The sequence below is a fragment of the Anneissia japonica genome, unplaced genomic scaffold (assembly GCF_011630105.1).
Source record: "Anneissia japonica isolate Jap-2015-1 unplaced genomic scaffold, ASM1163010v1 scaffold287592_len165086_cov136, whole genome shotgun sequence".
Taxonomy (NCBI): domain Eukaryota; kingdom Metazoa; phylum Echinodermata; class Crinoidea; order Comatulida; family Comatulidae; genus Anneissia; species Anneissia japonica.
In genome coordinates this window covers 46,224-63,917 of record NW_022754747.1, presented here as the reverse complement: position 1 = coordinate 63,917, position 17,694 = coordinate 46,224, and the positions used below count along the sequence as shown (strand labels likewise).

The window sequence follows — 17,694 nt, the reverse complement described above, 5'->3', positions numbered from 1 at the left end:
CCGACCTCGAGGTTGGGAGTCCAAGCCACAACCGATGCGCCGACCACTTCTATACCCCTCCTGTTTTACTCCTACACTTTTCGACCAGATTTGTTTTCCCACAATACCAGGCCTAAAGTCAACATGAGCTAAACAAGGATATTCAAGTTATTTTGATTTATTTGAATCTTTTGTGCTTGAACTGTAGCCAACACAGTAACTCTCTTCATTCTTAATTTCCTTCTGTATGCATGCTTGTATGTAGCATTTGGCAAGGTAGTGCTAATATAACTACATAGCAGTTACCACTACAATAAGATATGAACAAAATAAGCAACAATACAATCTCTTTTTTGTTTTCAAAATTGCAAGTTTGAAGATTCCATAATTGACTTATAAAAAAATAAATTTCTTTATACTGTAAGTTTCACAAAATACCGTCATTTGTATAATATTGGTGTTGAGGGTTCAAACAAGGTAATTCAACAGAAGGACGCACCGTCTCTGCTCTCGAACATAGCGCGTGCGTACAGTCCTTTGATCTTTACTGTGGCATCGACAATCCGATATTAGTTTATGCCCGCCATTCGTTTTATGGTGTTAGTTTTTATTTTATTAATTTTGGGTACTTCGCAACGTCTGTTACATCTGATTTTTTTTTTGACCGCGAGCTTGTTAAATGCTTCTATAAACTGCAATTTGATTTGTGAAAATTGACCAAGAAAATGAAAAGTTATAGCAATTTAAAATTTACGAATTTTATAAAATATCATGTTCTTATGTAACATTAATCTGTCATTTTGACAATGTTGGCATAAGGTGCCGAAAACGAACATTTGAGTATATACAAAGTGTGATTCTTTAAATTATTTTACCTTTGACATATGCATGTACTGTTGAAACTACAAGTGGCATATTTTTGCTGTATATTGTTTTATATTTTTTAAATCATTTTTCCTTAATATATGTGTTTGTTATTTTACAAATCTAGACCTTAGGAAACAACTAAGATTGAAATTATATTTTGTATGTTGTTCTTTCCCTTTAGGCAATGTGACTAACATTTTTATTTATACTGTATATACTGTATCATATAGGATCATGTGTTGCTGTATTTTTCCTTGCTGTCTTGTACACTAGGATTAAAAGTGATGCAAGAAACGTTGCTATGTCGCTCTGTTGTCAATGTTCGCTACAAGACCATGCAGGTTGCAAAGAGAAGTGAGACTGTTTTGACAGAAACACATGGGTACAGAAAAGTAATAAAATAAAAAAACAAAATTATCTAATAATTTTCTGATTTTTAAATTTTTTTTATAAATTTTAATCTGAAAGGAGACAATGCAATACAATTTACTGGCTGGTTGGACAAGATTTCACTGAAGGCAACCTAATCACTATTGCGTTAAAATGTGATCCTCTACCACTTTCTTCACATATAATGTTGTAAAATAAACTTCTTTTTCATGTTTTTATTTAATTTTTTTACAATATTTTAAGAATATACTATAATTTGAAATAATTTGCATTGAGCAAAGGTCATCAACAACCCGAATTCCTATAAACTGTTTTGTTATATATTTGTATTTAAAAAAAAACCAGGTTATAACATTTTTTATTTTTCTCTCTTTTTTAATCAATGTTATTATATATAAAATGTATTGTATTGTATGTATAGAGTTGCCACAGAATGTCTAATCCATTACATTACCCTGATCATTAGAAACATCAATTAATCATGCAATCTTCTATTTCCTGGAGGGTAATTGCATAAATTCAGCATAGACCAATGCCTTCAGCATTTGGAATATGCACATCAAGTAATTGTTATTCCTCCATCTGTAAGATTATTACACGAAGCAGAAAGTTGAATAAGTGTGGTGGCGCACTTCATTCAACTCAAATGTGTGGTGGAAAAAAGATCCACAAATCAGAGAGCCACATGATTTTTGTTTATTTTGTTTAAAACTATAACGCACCACAATATTAGAGAGCTTTAAAAAGATACCCACATTGCCAGACAGTGGCTGGAACTTCTACATGTACTTAACATTATCAAAATTGCATAAGAGCTCCACCTTGACAGTGATGATTGTTTTTTGCAGAACTCGTTGGTTGAGTGGTGCACATTTCCTACAGACACTCTTGCATGTAATCCAAGTCACCATCAGCTACTTCCTCATGCTTATCTTCATGACATATAATGGCTGGTTATGCATCGCAGTTGCACTCGGAGCTGGTACTGGTTATTTTTTATTCGGTTGGAAAAAAGCCATCGTGGTGGATATAAATGAACATTGTGATTAATCATACCTATATTTTTAAGATGGTATTTTTCAAAGAATGTTTTTTAAAAAATTATTATAGATGAAGTGATTTTGATATGAAAGTTCTACAGTAACTCCAAAAATATATAGGTTTGTCTGGAACATCAGGTGTTTCAAAAGTAACACAGATTTTACATTTATTTTAAGCGACTGATACAATAATCTTGACCAATATATACATTAGATTTAAGTATTAACGTAGTCAGTACTTGGTTTGAAATGGAGATTCTCATACTCTTGGACATCTACAGTAAAAATTCAAAACAGCTAATTCCAATTCAGTAGTGGCGCCCACTTCTGCTGTTGTCGGGGACATCCCCCACCCTTCCGCCAGGGACATGGAGGGACATCATAGCCCTGTGAGGCAAATACTGGAGCCATCACTGTTCCATTTGGTTCTCATTTTCCTAGTTCCTTACTGAAATCAATTTTCAAAAATATAGTCATCCATATTGAAATAAAATAGCAAATATGGTTTTTCTTCCGAATTATAAACTTTTACCAATGGTGCTATGTGATTAGTAAAATGTTTTTTTAAGGAATTTATATTTATGATAACATCGAATTCAAACCCTTAAACCCAGATGCAAATGATTCTTATTGTTTTATTGTTTGTGTGAAAAGATTTTAGTTTTGCATTATTACACTATAATTTGTTATACAGGTATTGTATTCTAATTTGTTAAATTTATTGTGTGTAGAAATTTACTTTAATATACTGTTATAATAATAATAACATTTATTTGGCAAAAAGCATATAGGAGAAAAACATCATGCATTGCCCGGATAGGGAATGGGCGAAAGCCCGAACAATATTTGCTCCCTATCCTTCATATAAAATGAAATACACAAAAACAATCAGAACTAATCAGAAACATAAAATGAAATAAAATGCTTAATTAAATGTTAAGTGTATATTAGTAGAATATAAAAGTTAATTGCAACACAATAGAAATAGATGTAATATAAGGTTAATATTCATGTCGACCATTTCATACCAATCAACCAGCATTTTTCTCTCAGTTTTTTAAACTACATTTTTTTAAAATCAAATACAATTCATTTAAATAATACACTTGAAAAAAATAATTTAAATTTTATTTTTTAATAGCAAAATGTTTGACCAAATCTTAGCAAATATGCAAGTGCTAGTATAATGTTGTTAGTGCTGCTAAGGTATGTCACCTATGTACCATTTGCAGCTTCTCTTTTCTTTCTTTTTAGTTGACAGGGGAATTCACTAAAGGAGTTTTCATTCCATTTTAACATGAACGCATTCAAATTCCTGTGTGGACAAAGTTAAACATAAGTGGAGTGGTCTGATGGCACATGCAGAATGGATATTTAAACCACACTCCAACTGCACTACCAACTATTCTCAACTTTGTGGCTGAGAGCCCCAGCCATGAGTTCCCCACCAATAAATTCCATTTCCAAGATTTCAACTATGGAATCTGCAATTAGAATGCAAGCATTTTGACCATAAAGCTGTACTTCATTTCACTCCGATAAGTTAGGAATACCGGATAAAAATGTTATTTGATATTTCTGTTTTCCATTATTACTAAAGAACCTGCTAGAAATATGTTAATTAAAAATATATTTACAGTTAATGTACCGAGTGTAATACTGAAGTGTTCAAATTTTGACATAAAACATCACCATATATTCCCGAATGATGTCAGTTTTTGCAGCAAGTTTGATCTACATTATTGTTTTTGATACTGTATTTTTAAAATTTTTTTTTGCTTTGTCAATGAAATTGACAAAATTCTTTTTTGTTTTTCTCATTAGTACACTGAAGAATGTATGCCACTAGATGATAAACAAATTATATACGTTTAATCTCTTATATGTTTTATTTTTTGTATGTAAATTAATGAAATAAGTGCCTTTAGGATTAATATGAATCAAGCTTTCTGTACAATAGAACACAAATTACAGCATTATGCTGTATTTGCTGGTAACTCTCTTACAATAGGTACATCTTAACATTAAATGACCTTGTACATTATCAAGCATGCTTTCACATCTTTAGAAATATATGTGATACAATTATCCAATATAAATATATCTTCAGTAATATTCTATACTTAAATTATGTTGATGGCACAAGCCTGATGATGATGATAATAGAGACAGTGGCGTAACAGATAGGTCTGAAGCCCCTGGAAGGCTTCTTTGGGGGCACACTACACTCAGAAGCCCTGCATGCTTTATGTTTTAAGAAAGTACTGTAGTTTGACATCAGTGCTCCTTAAAATGGCCCCAGATAGATATCTTTTGCAGGCAATGAGAGCTAACAGCTTAATTATTTTCTGTCAAAGATGTAGAAATCGTTTTTGATGGATAATTTAGTCGGGTGAAAAGTTTAGCAATGTCCAGATTCCACAGGATTTTACTGGATAATTACATTCATGTAGTTACATATTATTCTATTGATATTCTGAAGAATAAAACTGTCATCCGGTGTTCTGATTTAAGGTTCAATAACTGTACTTGATTTGCATAAATTAAAAGACTAAGCATATTTCAGTTGTAATTAATTAATTATGACTTGTAAACGTGATCACTATTTTTGCTTTTTTATATTGCACAAATCAGTGTTGGCATTGGTAACAGAAGAAATTATATGTATATATTTATTTTATTGCTAGTGATTTTTAAATTATGGGATATTTATAAGTAATATGGACTATAAATGAGGGGTTTTTTTATATAGAGGAACCTTGAAATACTGAGCTGTTAATTCCAAGTAGTTATTTTATTAGTAATTATTAGAATGCTAATTTATGTTAATAACAGCAGTATGAAAATATATGCTATATAATTTCAGTTTTTAGGTGGTATACCACCTTTAATTTTAGGTGGTATATTTAATTAGAGGGAGACCTGCATTTGTCAAATTTATAATTACCATTTATTTTGTTATTACTAGGCTTCTTATACTCAAAATTATATTAGATTATAATTATTGTAATCTGACATTTATTATATAATTAAAGCTAATTTGATTAGCTTGCATGTTTAATTAATGTTGTACTTGCTTTATAAACATACATGAAAGAAAGAAAATAAATTCTTATTTTCAGACATATATTTTACCAATATTTATTTTGTTATATTGTGATCCCATGGAGAGTGGAGATGTATTATCAATCAAAAAAGAGGAATTTGGATCAAAAAGAATTATTGATTGTATTTAGTAAAACAGATAATTTCAATAATAAGACAATTTATTGCTAAATCATTAAAACAACAATTTATTAGGATGTGCACTGAGTTCAATAAAGTCAGGGTCGGGAACATGTCGTCCAACGCCATGACTTGGAGACTCTGTCGTATAGTTTCAAGTGCAGGGCAGTTCACATTGACCTGAGTTCCATGTGTTCACCGAGTTACAGTGCTGTAGTGTGAAATCAGTAGTTGTCTTCAATTAAATTTAAAAATTTACAAAGAACCCTCAGTTGGTTTAGTAAAGTTGTATCGGGCTGTGGTTATCTGTATTGGGATGATCTTTTTGTAAAGTAAAAATAGTGAAATCAAATGATGTTAAACCAGACACAAAACACAAGCCCCTGCATCAGTATGTATGAACCATCACTGCTTGTTACACTTGACACAAACCAGCTGCAGCATCAGTATGTATGCGCCATCACTGCTTGTTACACCAGACATAAACCGCTACATCAGTATGTATGCACCATGAATGTTTCTTACACCAGTCACAAATATTTGCATCAGTGTGTATACACAAAAACATGTTAAACCAGATAAAAACCACTATCATAGGTTAAAAGTTTCCCCACACGATGAGCAGTACTGGATAAAGACAACTTGGTTTCTTGCTTCAAACAAGGTATCCATTCATAGAAGTCTTATGAAGATAAGCCTATCTTTTTCCCCTTCGCCCTATCGATGGCACTGTCAGTATGTATAAACCATCACTGCTTATCATACCAGACACAAATTACTGCATCAGTATGTGTACACTATCATCTTTGAAACCAGTCAACTCACTGCTGTTATGAATGCACCATCACTGTTACTCAACATCAGTAATAAACCAACACATGCAACAATTGATAGAAATGCTATTTTTATTTCTCATCTTTCATTAAAACAGACAGATTGAATTCAACATATTACTGAAAATCTTTATAAACAATGATAATAATCATAATAATCATGAATGTACAGTACTGAAAATATTCATTATTATGAAATGCAAGTGCCTTTGTTTAAGTTATATACAAAGGATCTATAAAAATAATATTAAGGTTCTAAAATTATTATGTCCTAATGTTTTTACACTGCAGTCTTTTAATTTACACCAGAAACATAAAAATTGATCTGTATTGTAACAATTCAGACTAAAAAACAATGATACCACAGAAATTCCAGAAAACAATACATAAGGGCTTTTAACATTTGAACATTAAACAAACTTTAATAACATACATAATTTTACTGGAATGTACACCTTTGAACTACAGTATGTGGAATGAAACTTTCTCCTTTCTCCGTAAACAAAGCAATACAAGACAAGACTTTTTTTATACCTTGTTTCTAAAACTTATTTTTTCTTTTTAAGATTGTCGGAGGGTGGGAAAACAAAAATAAATAAATTTTGTTTTATTATTTAGAAAGTAGTTTAGTCAAAAAATTAAAGGAGAAAAAAAAATGTATTGGTGAATGTAAACAGTGTAGTAACGGGATGGTTAAATGCTTTCAGTTAGCATAATTAGGAAGAAATATACATATCTTATCATCAGAGATTTTAAGGCAGCGGTGATTTGATTTTTGATTTGATTTGATTTGATTTATTTCGAAATTCTCACAACTAAACGGAGTACAAAATTAAACGAATTAAACAAAAATGAGAGAATTTCAGGATAACCTTTCAAGCATTTCTGCTTGTTTCCGAAGGGGTCCCATTACAATAATAATAAACGCAACAATGACATAACAAAAAGAAGGCCATGGCTTAAAAAAGCAACAATGCAAACAAATACCATACTGAAACAATTAGCTTGGAAAGAGAATTCTAAATAATTAATAAAGTAGGACAAAGATTTAGATATGTAAATAACATCATTAATAATTTTATTATTATTTTACAATAATGTTACAACAACAGTGGTGGCTGATATTTCTAATTGGCCAAAAACAAATTTAAAAAAAAATTATAAATCATCATTATTGGCAGGTGGGATGTTCACTTAACAAGGTATAAAAAAGTCTTGCAAACACACTGACACCAAAAAATTAATAAACTCTTGATAAATACTATAAAAAGATTGCAATTCAATGAATTTGGCTAGTAATGTTACAACAACCAATTCAAACTACTTATAAATAAAATAATATTAGTAAACCATTTCTAAAACATTTCATATATACATTTTTAAAAAGCATTATTATTATCCCATGACATCAAACATGAAAGATATAAAACAAATGATGAAAGAAAATAGTCACACGACAGCAAAGACATTCTGCAGAAATAAAATGCCACAACATTGGTTAGATCAACCAATGTACTGTACAAAGAGATAATGATTAAATGTTGGATTGAAAATATTATTTTAAGATGAGTATTTTATAATAATCGGTTATATTTATCTTGTTTTGCAATAACCAAATGAAAAAGAAAAAAAAATATATGGAATGAAATTTAAAAATTAATGTTTTAATAGGCAATAATAAATAAATATGCATTGAAAAACTGAATCTAACTTAAAGAACAGGTCAATAAACAGCACTACTCAAAGAATACAATGTAAAATGATGAAAAGTGAAAAGAAAAGATATAAAATTAATATAACATTACCATAAAACATATTTGAGTAATTATTCTTTTGCTTTCCATAGCGGACCATTAGATATATAATAGGCATCAGAAAAGAATAACTCGCCCATGCTTTCAATTCCACCTGAACAACAGTACAAATTGTCTTTAATTTATTACTGTAAATAAAGCATTCTCTATTTTACATAAGCATTTTATTGTAAGTTTATCATCTGTATTGTCTTATATTGACCATAATCACTTCATTAGTTAGCATGCACTGCATCGTTGTTATTGATACCAGCCAACAGATATCATATTTGTCTTCTCTAGAACTTATACCCATGTTAACACCACTGTTAAGAGTTTACTACACTATGTAATGTATTAAATGTTCATTATTTTCAGTTGAAATTCTAATCTATCCAAAGAATACAATACTTTTACTATTTTAGATTTCATTTTACTTACATATATAAAAAGATATTACTGAATTTTTCATTTTTGAATAATTACCATATTTATTTGAATAGCACCTCCCACTTAAATTATAAACTTCCCCTCAAATAAACCCCCTCTGGAGCCTCATTTGGAATACACGCCTCCCATAAATAAATGCAATGGTCGTTTCTCTTTCGTAAGCCTTTTAAATAAAATAAACCTTGATATATACTGAGCTGTTAATTCCAAGTAGTTTTATTAGTAATTATTAGAATGCTAATTTATGTTAATAAGAGTCATGTTATGGTTCATGATTTTAGGCACATTGTTAATTTTATTAATTACGCTAATTAATGGAACATCCTTAAGTGGTATATACCATTGGAATGTCCAATGGGAAGGAGTGCTTGAGAAGCCAACCAAGTAGCTTTTATCTGTCTCTTTGTTCCAAGCCATTGTTGAGAGCAGGCATATATAGAATCTTAATCTGATGTCTTCGTAAATTCAAAGCTTTTATATAGAACTGTAAGTAATTACACTTATTATATCTATTATATATGACATTTATTTGAGTATATGTAAATTATAGTATGCTTACACATAATAACTATCATACTGAGCTATTGTTTAGAAGTACAGTGTGTTTTGTAATTACCATTAAGTAGTAATTAACCAGATTACTTTTATGATCATTAACTTTAAATTATGCAGTGTCTGGAATTGTTCCTACGATTAAGTTTTTATTGTTAACTATTGAAGTTAGTTAAGCTTCATCAGACACCTTTTGATTACTATAGATTTAATAATCATTGACTTTATAATTATTAGGGTCGTAGCGGCCGCCAGGGAAAGCGGCCGCGAGTCGATACACAGCAATTTGTATGGAGCGCCAAGTGCGCAGTACTGTATGCTAAATGTATGTTGGACAATGGGCATCAGAGTTCGATATCAATACTGCTTTAATCAATTATCAAATTAATGTATATTTTCTTTCATAATTTATATATAGCCTATATAAATCGAGACTTAATATTTAGTTTATTTATTATATCAATTGATTTAAGTATGCCTATTTTCTTACAGAAATGGATGGTACTTTTTAAATGCTTCTTTAGTTTATTTTTTCGAATTTTACTAACTTGTGTTCAGTTTGTTCTTTAGTGAATGAACATCTGTTTGTCATTGCATTTGACCTATGTTTTTCACGTTCATCACATTTTCATATCGTACTCGTCAATTCTAGATGTTTCACTCAGTTTTATTTGAGCAGGCAAGTGTTTCGAAATAAACAGAAATCAGTGTTTCGAAATAAAGAGATATCAATGTATAGCGCTACTGGCGTTCCATACATTTTGAGCGCGGCCGCTTTCCCTCGCAGCCGCTACAACCATACTCCATTTGATCAGATACAGTGTCATAAACTGAAACTGTTCTAGAATTGAGTTCTACAGTATTACTATGTTATTTTACAATTACATAATGCATGCAATCTGAAGTATTACAGTATTATATATTTTTGATGTAATTAAGTAAATTGTGATCCCACCAGAAAACTGATCATACATTATATCTAATTTAAGTTGGCCTCATTAGGGATAAGATTGAATAAGAAAAGCTAACCATTGGTGGCGCTTTTCATTATGGCTGCCTGTAGGTGGCACTCTTTATTGTTTACTATTTATTGGTTATGTTATTATCATGTATTATTTATAATGTTACCTTTATAGATTATTATGTACCAAACTTGGTTACACTGATCTACATAGACAAATGATTTGCCATGAACTGGTGAGTGGATATTAATGTACAGTATTGTTGCTGCGAAGCAGCCAATTCATATTCTTGACAGCAATTTGACCTCTGAAAGGTTATTGTTTGTCAAAAATCAATCACCTGAGACAACTGAAAAGCGGAGTTTCCTTCTTTCGTTCTGCCGGGTAAAATCAATTACTTTAGGCGACGTTTGTAGACTAACCTACTCGTACCAACGTCAGCATGTCGCGACGCTTCTCTTATACACATCTAGATGTGTATAAGAGACGTCATCGCCAGCAGCAGCGAGCCATCGCCAGCAGAGAGATGTCACTGCAGCAAAACACTATTGTACCAACGCTGTTCTAATAATATATAGACAATGGGTCGTGCTCATATTTTTATTATTAATTATTTTCACTTGACTCGCATAAATAATTTTGTTCGAAGAACATTTTATGCAGTTGTACTTCGCAGCACTTCACTTGCAATTTGCAATTTCTAGTTTTAAGTAATAAATGGATACAATTCTAACTATGAATGTTGATTGATTACAGTGTAAAGATGATACACAACATGGCTTGACTTTAGTTTGATTGATAATTGTATATCTTTGCTTCTATGTTTTATATGATGATTTACTGTAACACATGATTTAGGTTGATTTTAATATGATTAATAGCATTAATTATATTGTCCTTGATTTAAGAAAACTCTTATTTTTCTATGTAACTCTTTTTTGTTAGAAGCAAGTTATGATAATTTTGTACCCCTTTTTACCTGCTTATTAAGATTTGCCTGCTTTGCCTGCTTAGTGTTACCCAGACTTTCTTTGACCGGGTTCATTTCGCTACGTCACTTTGATAAATAAATGTTATGAAATCAAGACAAGTTACCTGTTGTCGTTGTACGTGTCGACCGCTACCCAACACAAATAGTTAGGGAGGCCGGAGCCTTTTACAGGAGCAGCATAAAAATATATGCTATATAATTTCAGTTTTGTGTTAATCTTATTGTTATATAGGTTGCCCTCCAATAAAAGACCACTTTTGTGACTAAGGTTGATTGACTTAAACACCATCTGCTCTAATTAGAAAAGTAATAGTTTGAACGATAAAACTATAAGCGTTGCAGACATTACATTTAGTTTTAGGTGGTATTTAATTAGAGGGAGACCTGTATTTATCAAATGTATAATTACCATTTATATATTGTTATTACTATTATTGTGTGTATTGTTACTAATTATGTTGTTATTGTATTTAAATTGTTTTTAATGTCATCATTATTTTTCTGTTATTAATGGGCTTGTTATACTCACAATTATATTAGATTATAATTATTGTAATTTGATATTTATAAAGATATGAAGTTTGTGTCAGGAAATAATCATAGGAGTGATGTTTTGCCCTACCTGACATGATATCACTCCTATGATTATTTCCTGAGGCAAACTTCATATCTTTATAGCACTTGCAGTACCCGCTGCTACTAGGGGATCGGATTCATCACTCGTCACCAAGCGCAAGCTCGGTGGTCTAGTGGTTAAGACATCAGGCTAGATACCTGGAGGTCGTGGGTTCAATTCCCACCCGAATCACTTGCGAATTGTTTTCGCTAGTATTTGGGGACGTACTGAGTATTCGGTACGATATCACGTCAGGTAGGGCAAAACATTACTCCTATGATTATTACTTAAATAAACCTTAAATAGCATCATCTGTATTATGTATTTAAAAAATACTAAAAATACAAATTAATTAAACATGCATTAAACACCTCTACAGAACTTGCTACCTGATTGCAACTACCTTTTCTACTAGATACAAAGTTCAACTCCCCTACTACGATACTCTTTAACCATATCATCCACACCTGACAGACTGCAATTTCCCATGAAAAGATATTTCAGCTTAGGAGCTACAGCCAACAAAGTGACAAGTGAGGAACCTTTGATGTCATTCAGGTTATTTTGACTGATATTAAGATCTGTTAATTCCGACATAACTCCCCTACTAGAACACTCTTTAACCATATCATCCATGATAGCACCTGAGATACTGCATTTTCTCATGAAAAGGTCTTTCAGCTTAGGAGCTACAGCAAGCAAAGTGGCAAGTGAGGAACCTTTGATGTCATTGAGGTTATTATTACTGATATTAAGAATGGTTAATTCCAACACAACTTTCCTACTAGAACACTTTTTAACCATATCATCCATTACAGCACCTGAGATACTGCATTTTCTCATGTCAAGATTATTCAGCTTAGGAGCTACAGCAAGCAAAGTAGCAAGTGAGGAACCTTTGATGTCATTGAGGTTATTTTCTCTGATATCAAGGCTGGTTAATTCCAACACAACTCCTCTACTAGAACATTCTTTAACCATCTCATCCATTACAGCACCCCAGATACTGCAATTTCTCATGTCAAGATTATTCAGCTTAGGAGCTACAGCAAGCAAAGTGGCAAGTGAGGAACCTTGGATGTCATTGAGGTTATTTTCACTGATATCAAGGCTGGTTAATTCCAACACAACTCCTCTACTAGAACATTCTTTAACCATCTCATCCATTACAGCACCCGGGATACTGCAATTTCTCATGTAAAGATTATTCAGCTTAGGAGCTACAGCAAGCAAAGTGGTAAGTGAGGAACCTTTGATGTCATTGAGGTTATTTCCACTGATATTAAGATATGTTAATTGCAACACAACTCCTTCTTGATACAATGCATCTGCAATCTCATTCACATTAACACCTTTTATATCACAATATGATAAATGAAAAAAACAAAGTCTTGGTGCACTACACAGCAGATGAATTAAGAATAATACATTACTTGATTTGGAACAATAGAAGTGTCCTGTAATATTGTATTTGAAATTTAATTTCTTACATTCAGTTGATAAACTACTGACAATATCATTAGTACATAATTCATGGATTTCCATTAAAACATTTTCTTCATCTTGTATAGCAATTAAAACATGAGCAAACATTTTGCCAATGTCTTCAGATGATTGTTTCTTCAATTCGGTTATTGAAACCTCTATGTTTATCCAATTTACTCTTTCACTCATCAGTTGAATGATCTGCTCATCTGATTCTGAGATTACCTTCATATGCGGGATCATGATCTGACTAAACATTCTTAGTGATTTGCATATGTCTTCTATGTGACTTTCATATTTCATAATACCTTTACTTGGCAGCTCTTGAGCGACTGATGGTTCACTGTCATCCATATCTGAAAAGAGAAACAATTTACTAATCAAAGTATGTTATTTATTATTATTATTATTATTATTATTATTATTATTATTATTATTTGAGGTATATTTATTCAAAATTTAATACTAAAAACATACATTACAAAGGACAAATATTAAATTGGAAGAAAAATGACAACACAAACAAATACAGTAAATTACACACCAAGACGACATACAAAATAGAAAAATCGTGAAAAAGCAAAACCAACATCAAAATGCGAGAAAATCATGGAAGGAGCATAGGAAAATAATCTTTGGACAATAAAGGAAGGGGGAAGAACAGCAAGACAATGGAAAGGGACAATTTTAAGTTTAATTTATTATATAATCCAAAAATGGGATCGGACTTATTTGGAAAATATCGAAAGTTAAATAAAGTGTAGAGTATCTATCGCATTTATATTAATTAATATGAGGTATTCCTGGAGTCGGATTCCAGGATAAGGATGATTGTAATCACCTTCCAAAATTAATTGAGCATACTTTTTATGATATAATAAACTTTGTTTGAGTATAGACCAAGTTGCAAATCTAAATACAATTAAGTTCAATGGCCTTCAAGCACATAATAATTTTCTGACTATGAAAAATTTGATTTGAAAGAACAAACAATAAAATGATGACTTTTCATTTAAAGATTTAAAAAGAAGATACAACTATAGCTCCAGGATACAACATAGATTAGGTGTGTTGGCCTGGGTAGGGAGGATGTAAGCCCAGAGGAAGACATCTTCCTTTTTGGATGAAATGATATAATATACTGTAATGGAAACTATAAGTTTACACATACACAGTACAAGAACAAGACAAGGCATGAAATTTACGAAGCCATTGGCATGTATTTATCAGTTGGGTCAGTATCACAAAGAATGCATTTAATTTTAGGCTTATTATCATCTGTTGAGAAAACTTTGAAAATGAAAGATTTTGGCCATTTTTATTAATTTATCAGGAGCTCAGACAATTCACATAATACAGTATTTCAATCAATACATAATACAGTATTACTTATGATATCTCACAGTCCAAGTTTTGAGTCTCATGGTTCTTTTTTGAATTGTGGTTTGGGATCTGACATATTAAGCTTGCTAAAATGAAAATCAGCCTACATTTGTCTTAAATTCTATACTTGAATTAAGTTAAATTTATCAATAATAATATATAGCACAATATTTTCCAAAAGACACTGGTAAACTTTGGGACAAACAAAATAAAATGACTGTTGATACTGTAAGAAGCCTATAATTCAAATTCAAAATTAACATTTATTTCCTTCAAAATGTAAATTACAATATTCATTGAAATGTAACAAATAAATAACATAATTATTGAAGGGGGAACAATTCTGAAATTACCTAATTAAAACCTACAATTAAAGAACATTCACACAACACAACAAAGATTCATACACAAATGACAGGTACTGATGGTCATAGAGTCGGACGACAACTGCTACTTTCCTACTGTAGGGTCGGAAGCAGGTCAAAACGGCAAAAAACCAAAAACAGCAATGACCGAAACGGCAATAAACCAAAACGGCAATGATAAGTACCAAAACGGCAACAGACCAAAACGGCAATAACATCTACCAAAACGGCAATAGGCATAGACCAAAACGGCAATAACATCTACCAAAACGGCAATAGGCATAGACCAAAACGGCAATAACATCTACCAAAACGGCAATAGGCAAAACGGCAATAGGCATAGACCAAAACGGCAATAACATCTACCAAAACGGCAATAGGCATAGACCAAAACGGCAATAACATCTACCAAAACGGCAATGTAGACCAAAACGGCAATAACATCTACCAAAACGGCAATAGGCATAGACCAAAACGGCAATAACATCTACCAAAATGGCAATAGGCATAGACCAAAACGGCAATAACATCTACCAAAACGGCAATAGGCACAGACCAGAACGGCAATAACATCTACCAAAAAGGCAATAGGCATAGACCAAAACGGCAATAACATCTACCAAAACGGCAATAGGCATAGACCAAAACGGCAATAACATCTACCAAAACGGCAATAGGCATAGACCAAAACTGCAATAACATCTACCAAAACGGCAATAGGCATAGACCAAAACGGCAAAGGAGCAAAAATCAATGCCAAGAATGGTGCCACCGGGTGCGGGCAGCAGTTTATAATTTTCTGAATCGTGTTTTGTTTTCTGTTAATGTTTTTTTTTTTTACACATTCATGACTAGGCATTTATTATATTAAAGTGTTATTTATTTATTATTATTATTTTTTCTTCCCCGTTTTTTACTTTCATGGCATTATATTGTTTAGCCCCCACCATTTTACCTGTATTTTAAGGTTTTAATTATTTAAATGTTCACTGCTTTTATATATAACACTGCGTTCCCCCAATCTTTTTATTATTGAATTGTATTGTATGTTATTATTATTATTATTATTATTATTAATTTTCATTTTTATTTTTATTATTATTATTATTACTATTATTATCATTATTCTTAATGTTGTTCCTTATAGTATTTTTTTTTTCTTTCGCGCATTTTTACTTTTGACATAAATTATGTAAGTGTTGCCATTTTGGTTTATTGCCGTTTTGACTTTAAAGGCCTATTGCCCTTTTGATCTTGTTGTTTTGACTTATTGCCGTTTTGACTTATTGCCGTTTTGACTTATTGAAGTTCTGGTTGAAAAGTATTGCCGTTTTGGTTTTTTGCTGTTTTGGTCACTGCTGTTTTGGTTTTTTGCCGTTCTGTCCAGAAACCGTAGGGTTTACAGTATTTTAGTGCTAAAATCATTATTATGGGTCCAATGACTTCGGAACATAAAAGGCAGAAGGCAAACTGTCTTAATAACACTTAATCAAGGAAATGCTCTCTAAAGCTATTGTGTCTTTGTACCTTTAAAAGTTACTTAAAAACTCACCTTGACTTGATATAATGAAACTTGGTCCACTAGAATGTGATTGAGTGAAACATTCTTTTTCATGTTCTTTTTCTTTGAACATTCCTTTATCCTTCACATAACACCCTTTTCTGCGTAACATCCTTGCTACATAGCCTCTTAGGTCACCTATATCAAACAGAATTTTTAAGTACCATTTATGCCATCCAAAAGACATGATACTTTCAAGTGATCAAATCTCAGGTAACATGGTCCTTGTATTAAAGAAAGATTTCACACAAAAGCAAGAGGTCAAAGGAAAATCTAGACACCATGTTGAGTTTAACAGCTATTTTGAGGTAAGGGTGAAAATTTCTGAAACTAGAGTAGCATATGATTAATGAAATTCATCATTATTTAAATGGTTTTGATGCAAAGAGGGGTGGTTTGGCTTAGCAGGTTCACTTGAAAAGAGAGTTTAGCCAAATAATAAAAACCCCAATTTTACAAGCCTGGTCTAACTCCCCCACCCCTATCTAGTGTTTTCCAAAATAGTTTTAAGTGGACAGAAATAACAATAAATCTTTGGGAAAAATAATTAGAGGATTGTTTTAAGGTTAGGAAAAAAAGGATGGACAATAAGAGGTACTGTACCTGGTTTGAGTTGTTTTTCAAACTCTATCAATTGTTCAGCTGAAAATAAGTCAGATATCATAAATACAAGTTGCTTCACAGCATTTGTAAACGTAAATGTCCAATTGCTAAATAAGAGAAACAGTGCTCAAACAAAGGTAGGGTTGACACTCTATCTTTACTTCGTTTTTCAAAGAAGCACAAATTTAACAAGCATATATGATAATTATCAGTGTAATATCTGAAATACAATAAGTTTGATACAAAGACTTTAAAAAAAATAAGCTTTTATGCTAAAGTGCCAGATTGTTTAAATGGTTTTTTTTTCATACTTGCTTATCGATGCATACAGGTATTATGATGATTTTTGTACTGTATAATTTGTATACAGAAAATAAGTTATTTATTTAGAATTAACAATCAAATGGCAAGTTAAATAAACCTTAACTGCATTTCTTTTGCATAGACCCTTAAATTGTGGGTAATTGATGCAGGGATTTTTGTAGTAAACTGTTTTTAGCTGTAATGTCAACGCCACGGTGGTTGACGTTTTATTTGTACTGGTAATCATTAGTATTTTACCCTAAAACAATAATAGAGAAAACTTGAGTTATATTATT

At 31.5% G+C, this 17,694-nt stretch overlaps 1 protein-coding gene, 1 non-coding gene and 1 pseudogene across 3 annotated transcripts in view; 2 read left to right on the top strand and 1 right to left on the bottom strand.

Annotated features, from left to right (window-relative positions):
* The first annotated feature begins 230 nt into the window (after positions 1-230).
* LOC117123230 lies at positions 231-3,024 on the top strand (annotated as a pseudogene).
* An 8,793-nt stretch (positions 3,025-11,817) lies between these two features.
* Trnas-aga lies at positions 11,818-11,890 on the top strand. Its single transcript has one exon. It is a non-coding gene; the product is annotated as a tRNA-Ser (tRNA).
* An 80-nt stretch (positions 11,891-11,970) lies between these two features.
* Positions 11,971-17,694, bottom strand: part of LOC117123234 — a 27,298-nt gene continuing 21,574 nt past the window's right edge. The window contains exons 4-6 of one of the 2 annotated variants that reach the window (XM_033269082.1): positions 17,096-17,134; positions 16,484-16,630; positions 11,971-13,539 (exon numbers count right to left, since the gene is read on the bottom strand). In XM_033269082.1, coding sequence (XP_033124973.1) covers positions 12,110-13,539; positions 16,484-16,630; positions 17,096-17,134 — 1,616 coding nt within the window. In that variant the 3' untranslated portion in view covers positions 11,971-12,109. The remainder of the gene's footprint in view (positions 13,540-16,483; positions 16,631-17,095; positions 17,135-17,694) is intronic. The other variant, XM_033269081.1, reaches the window with a different exon arrangement.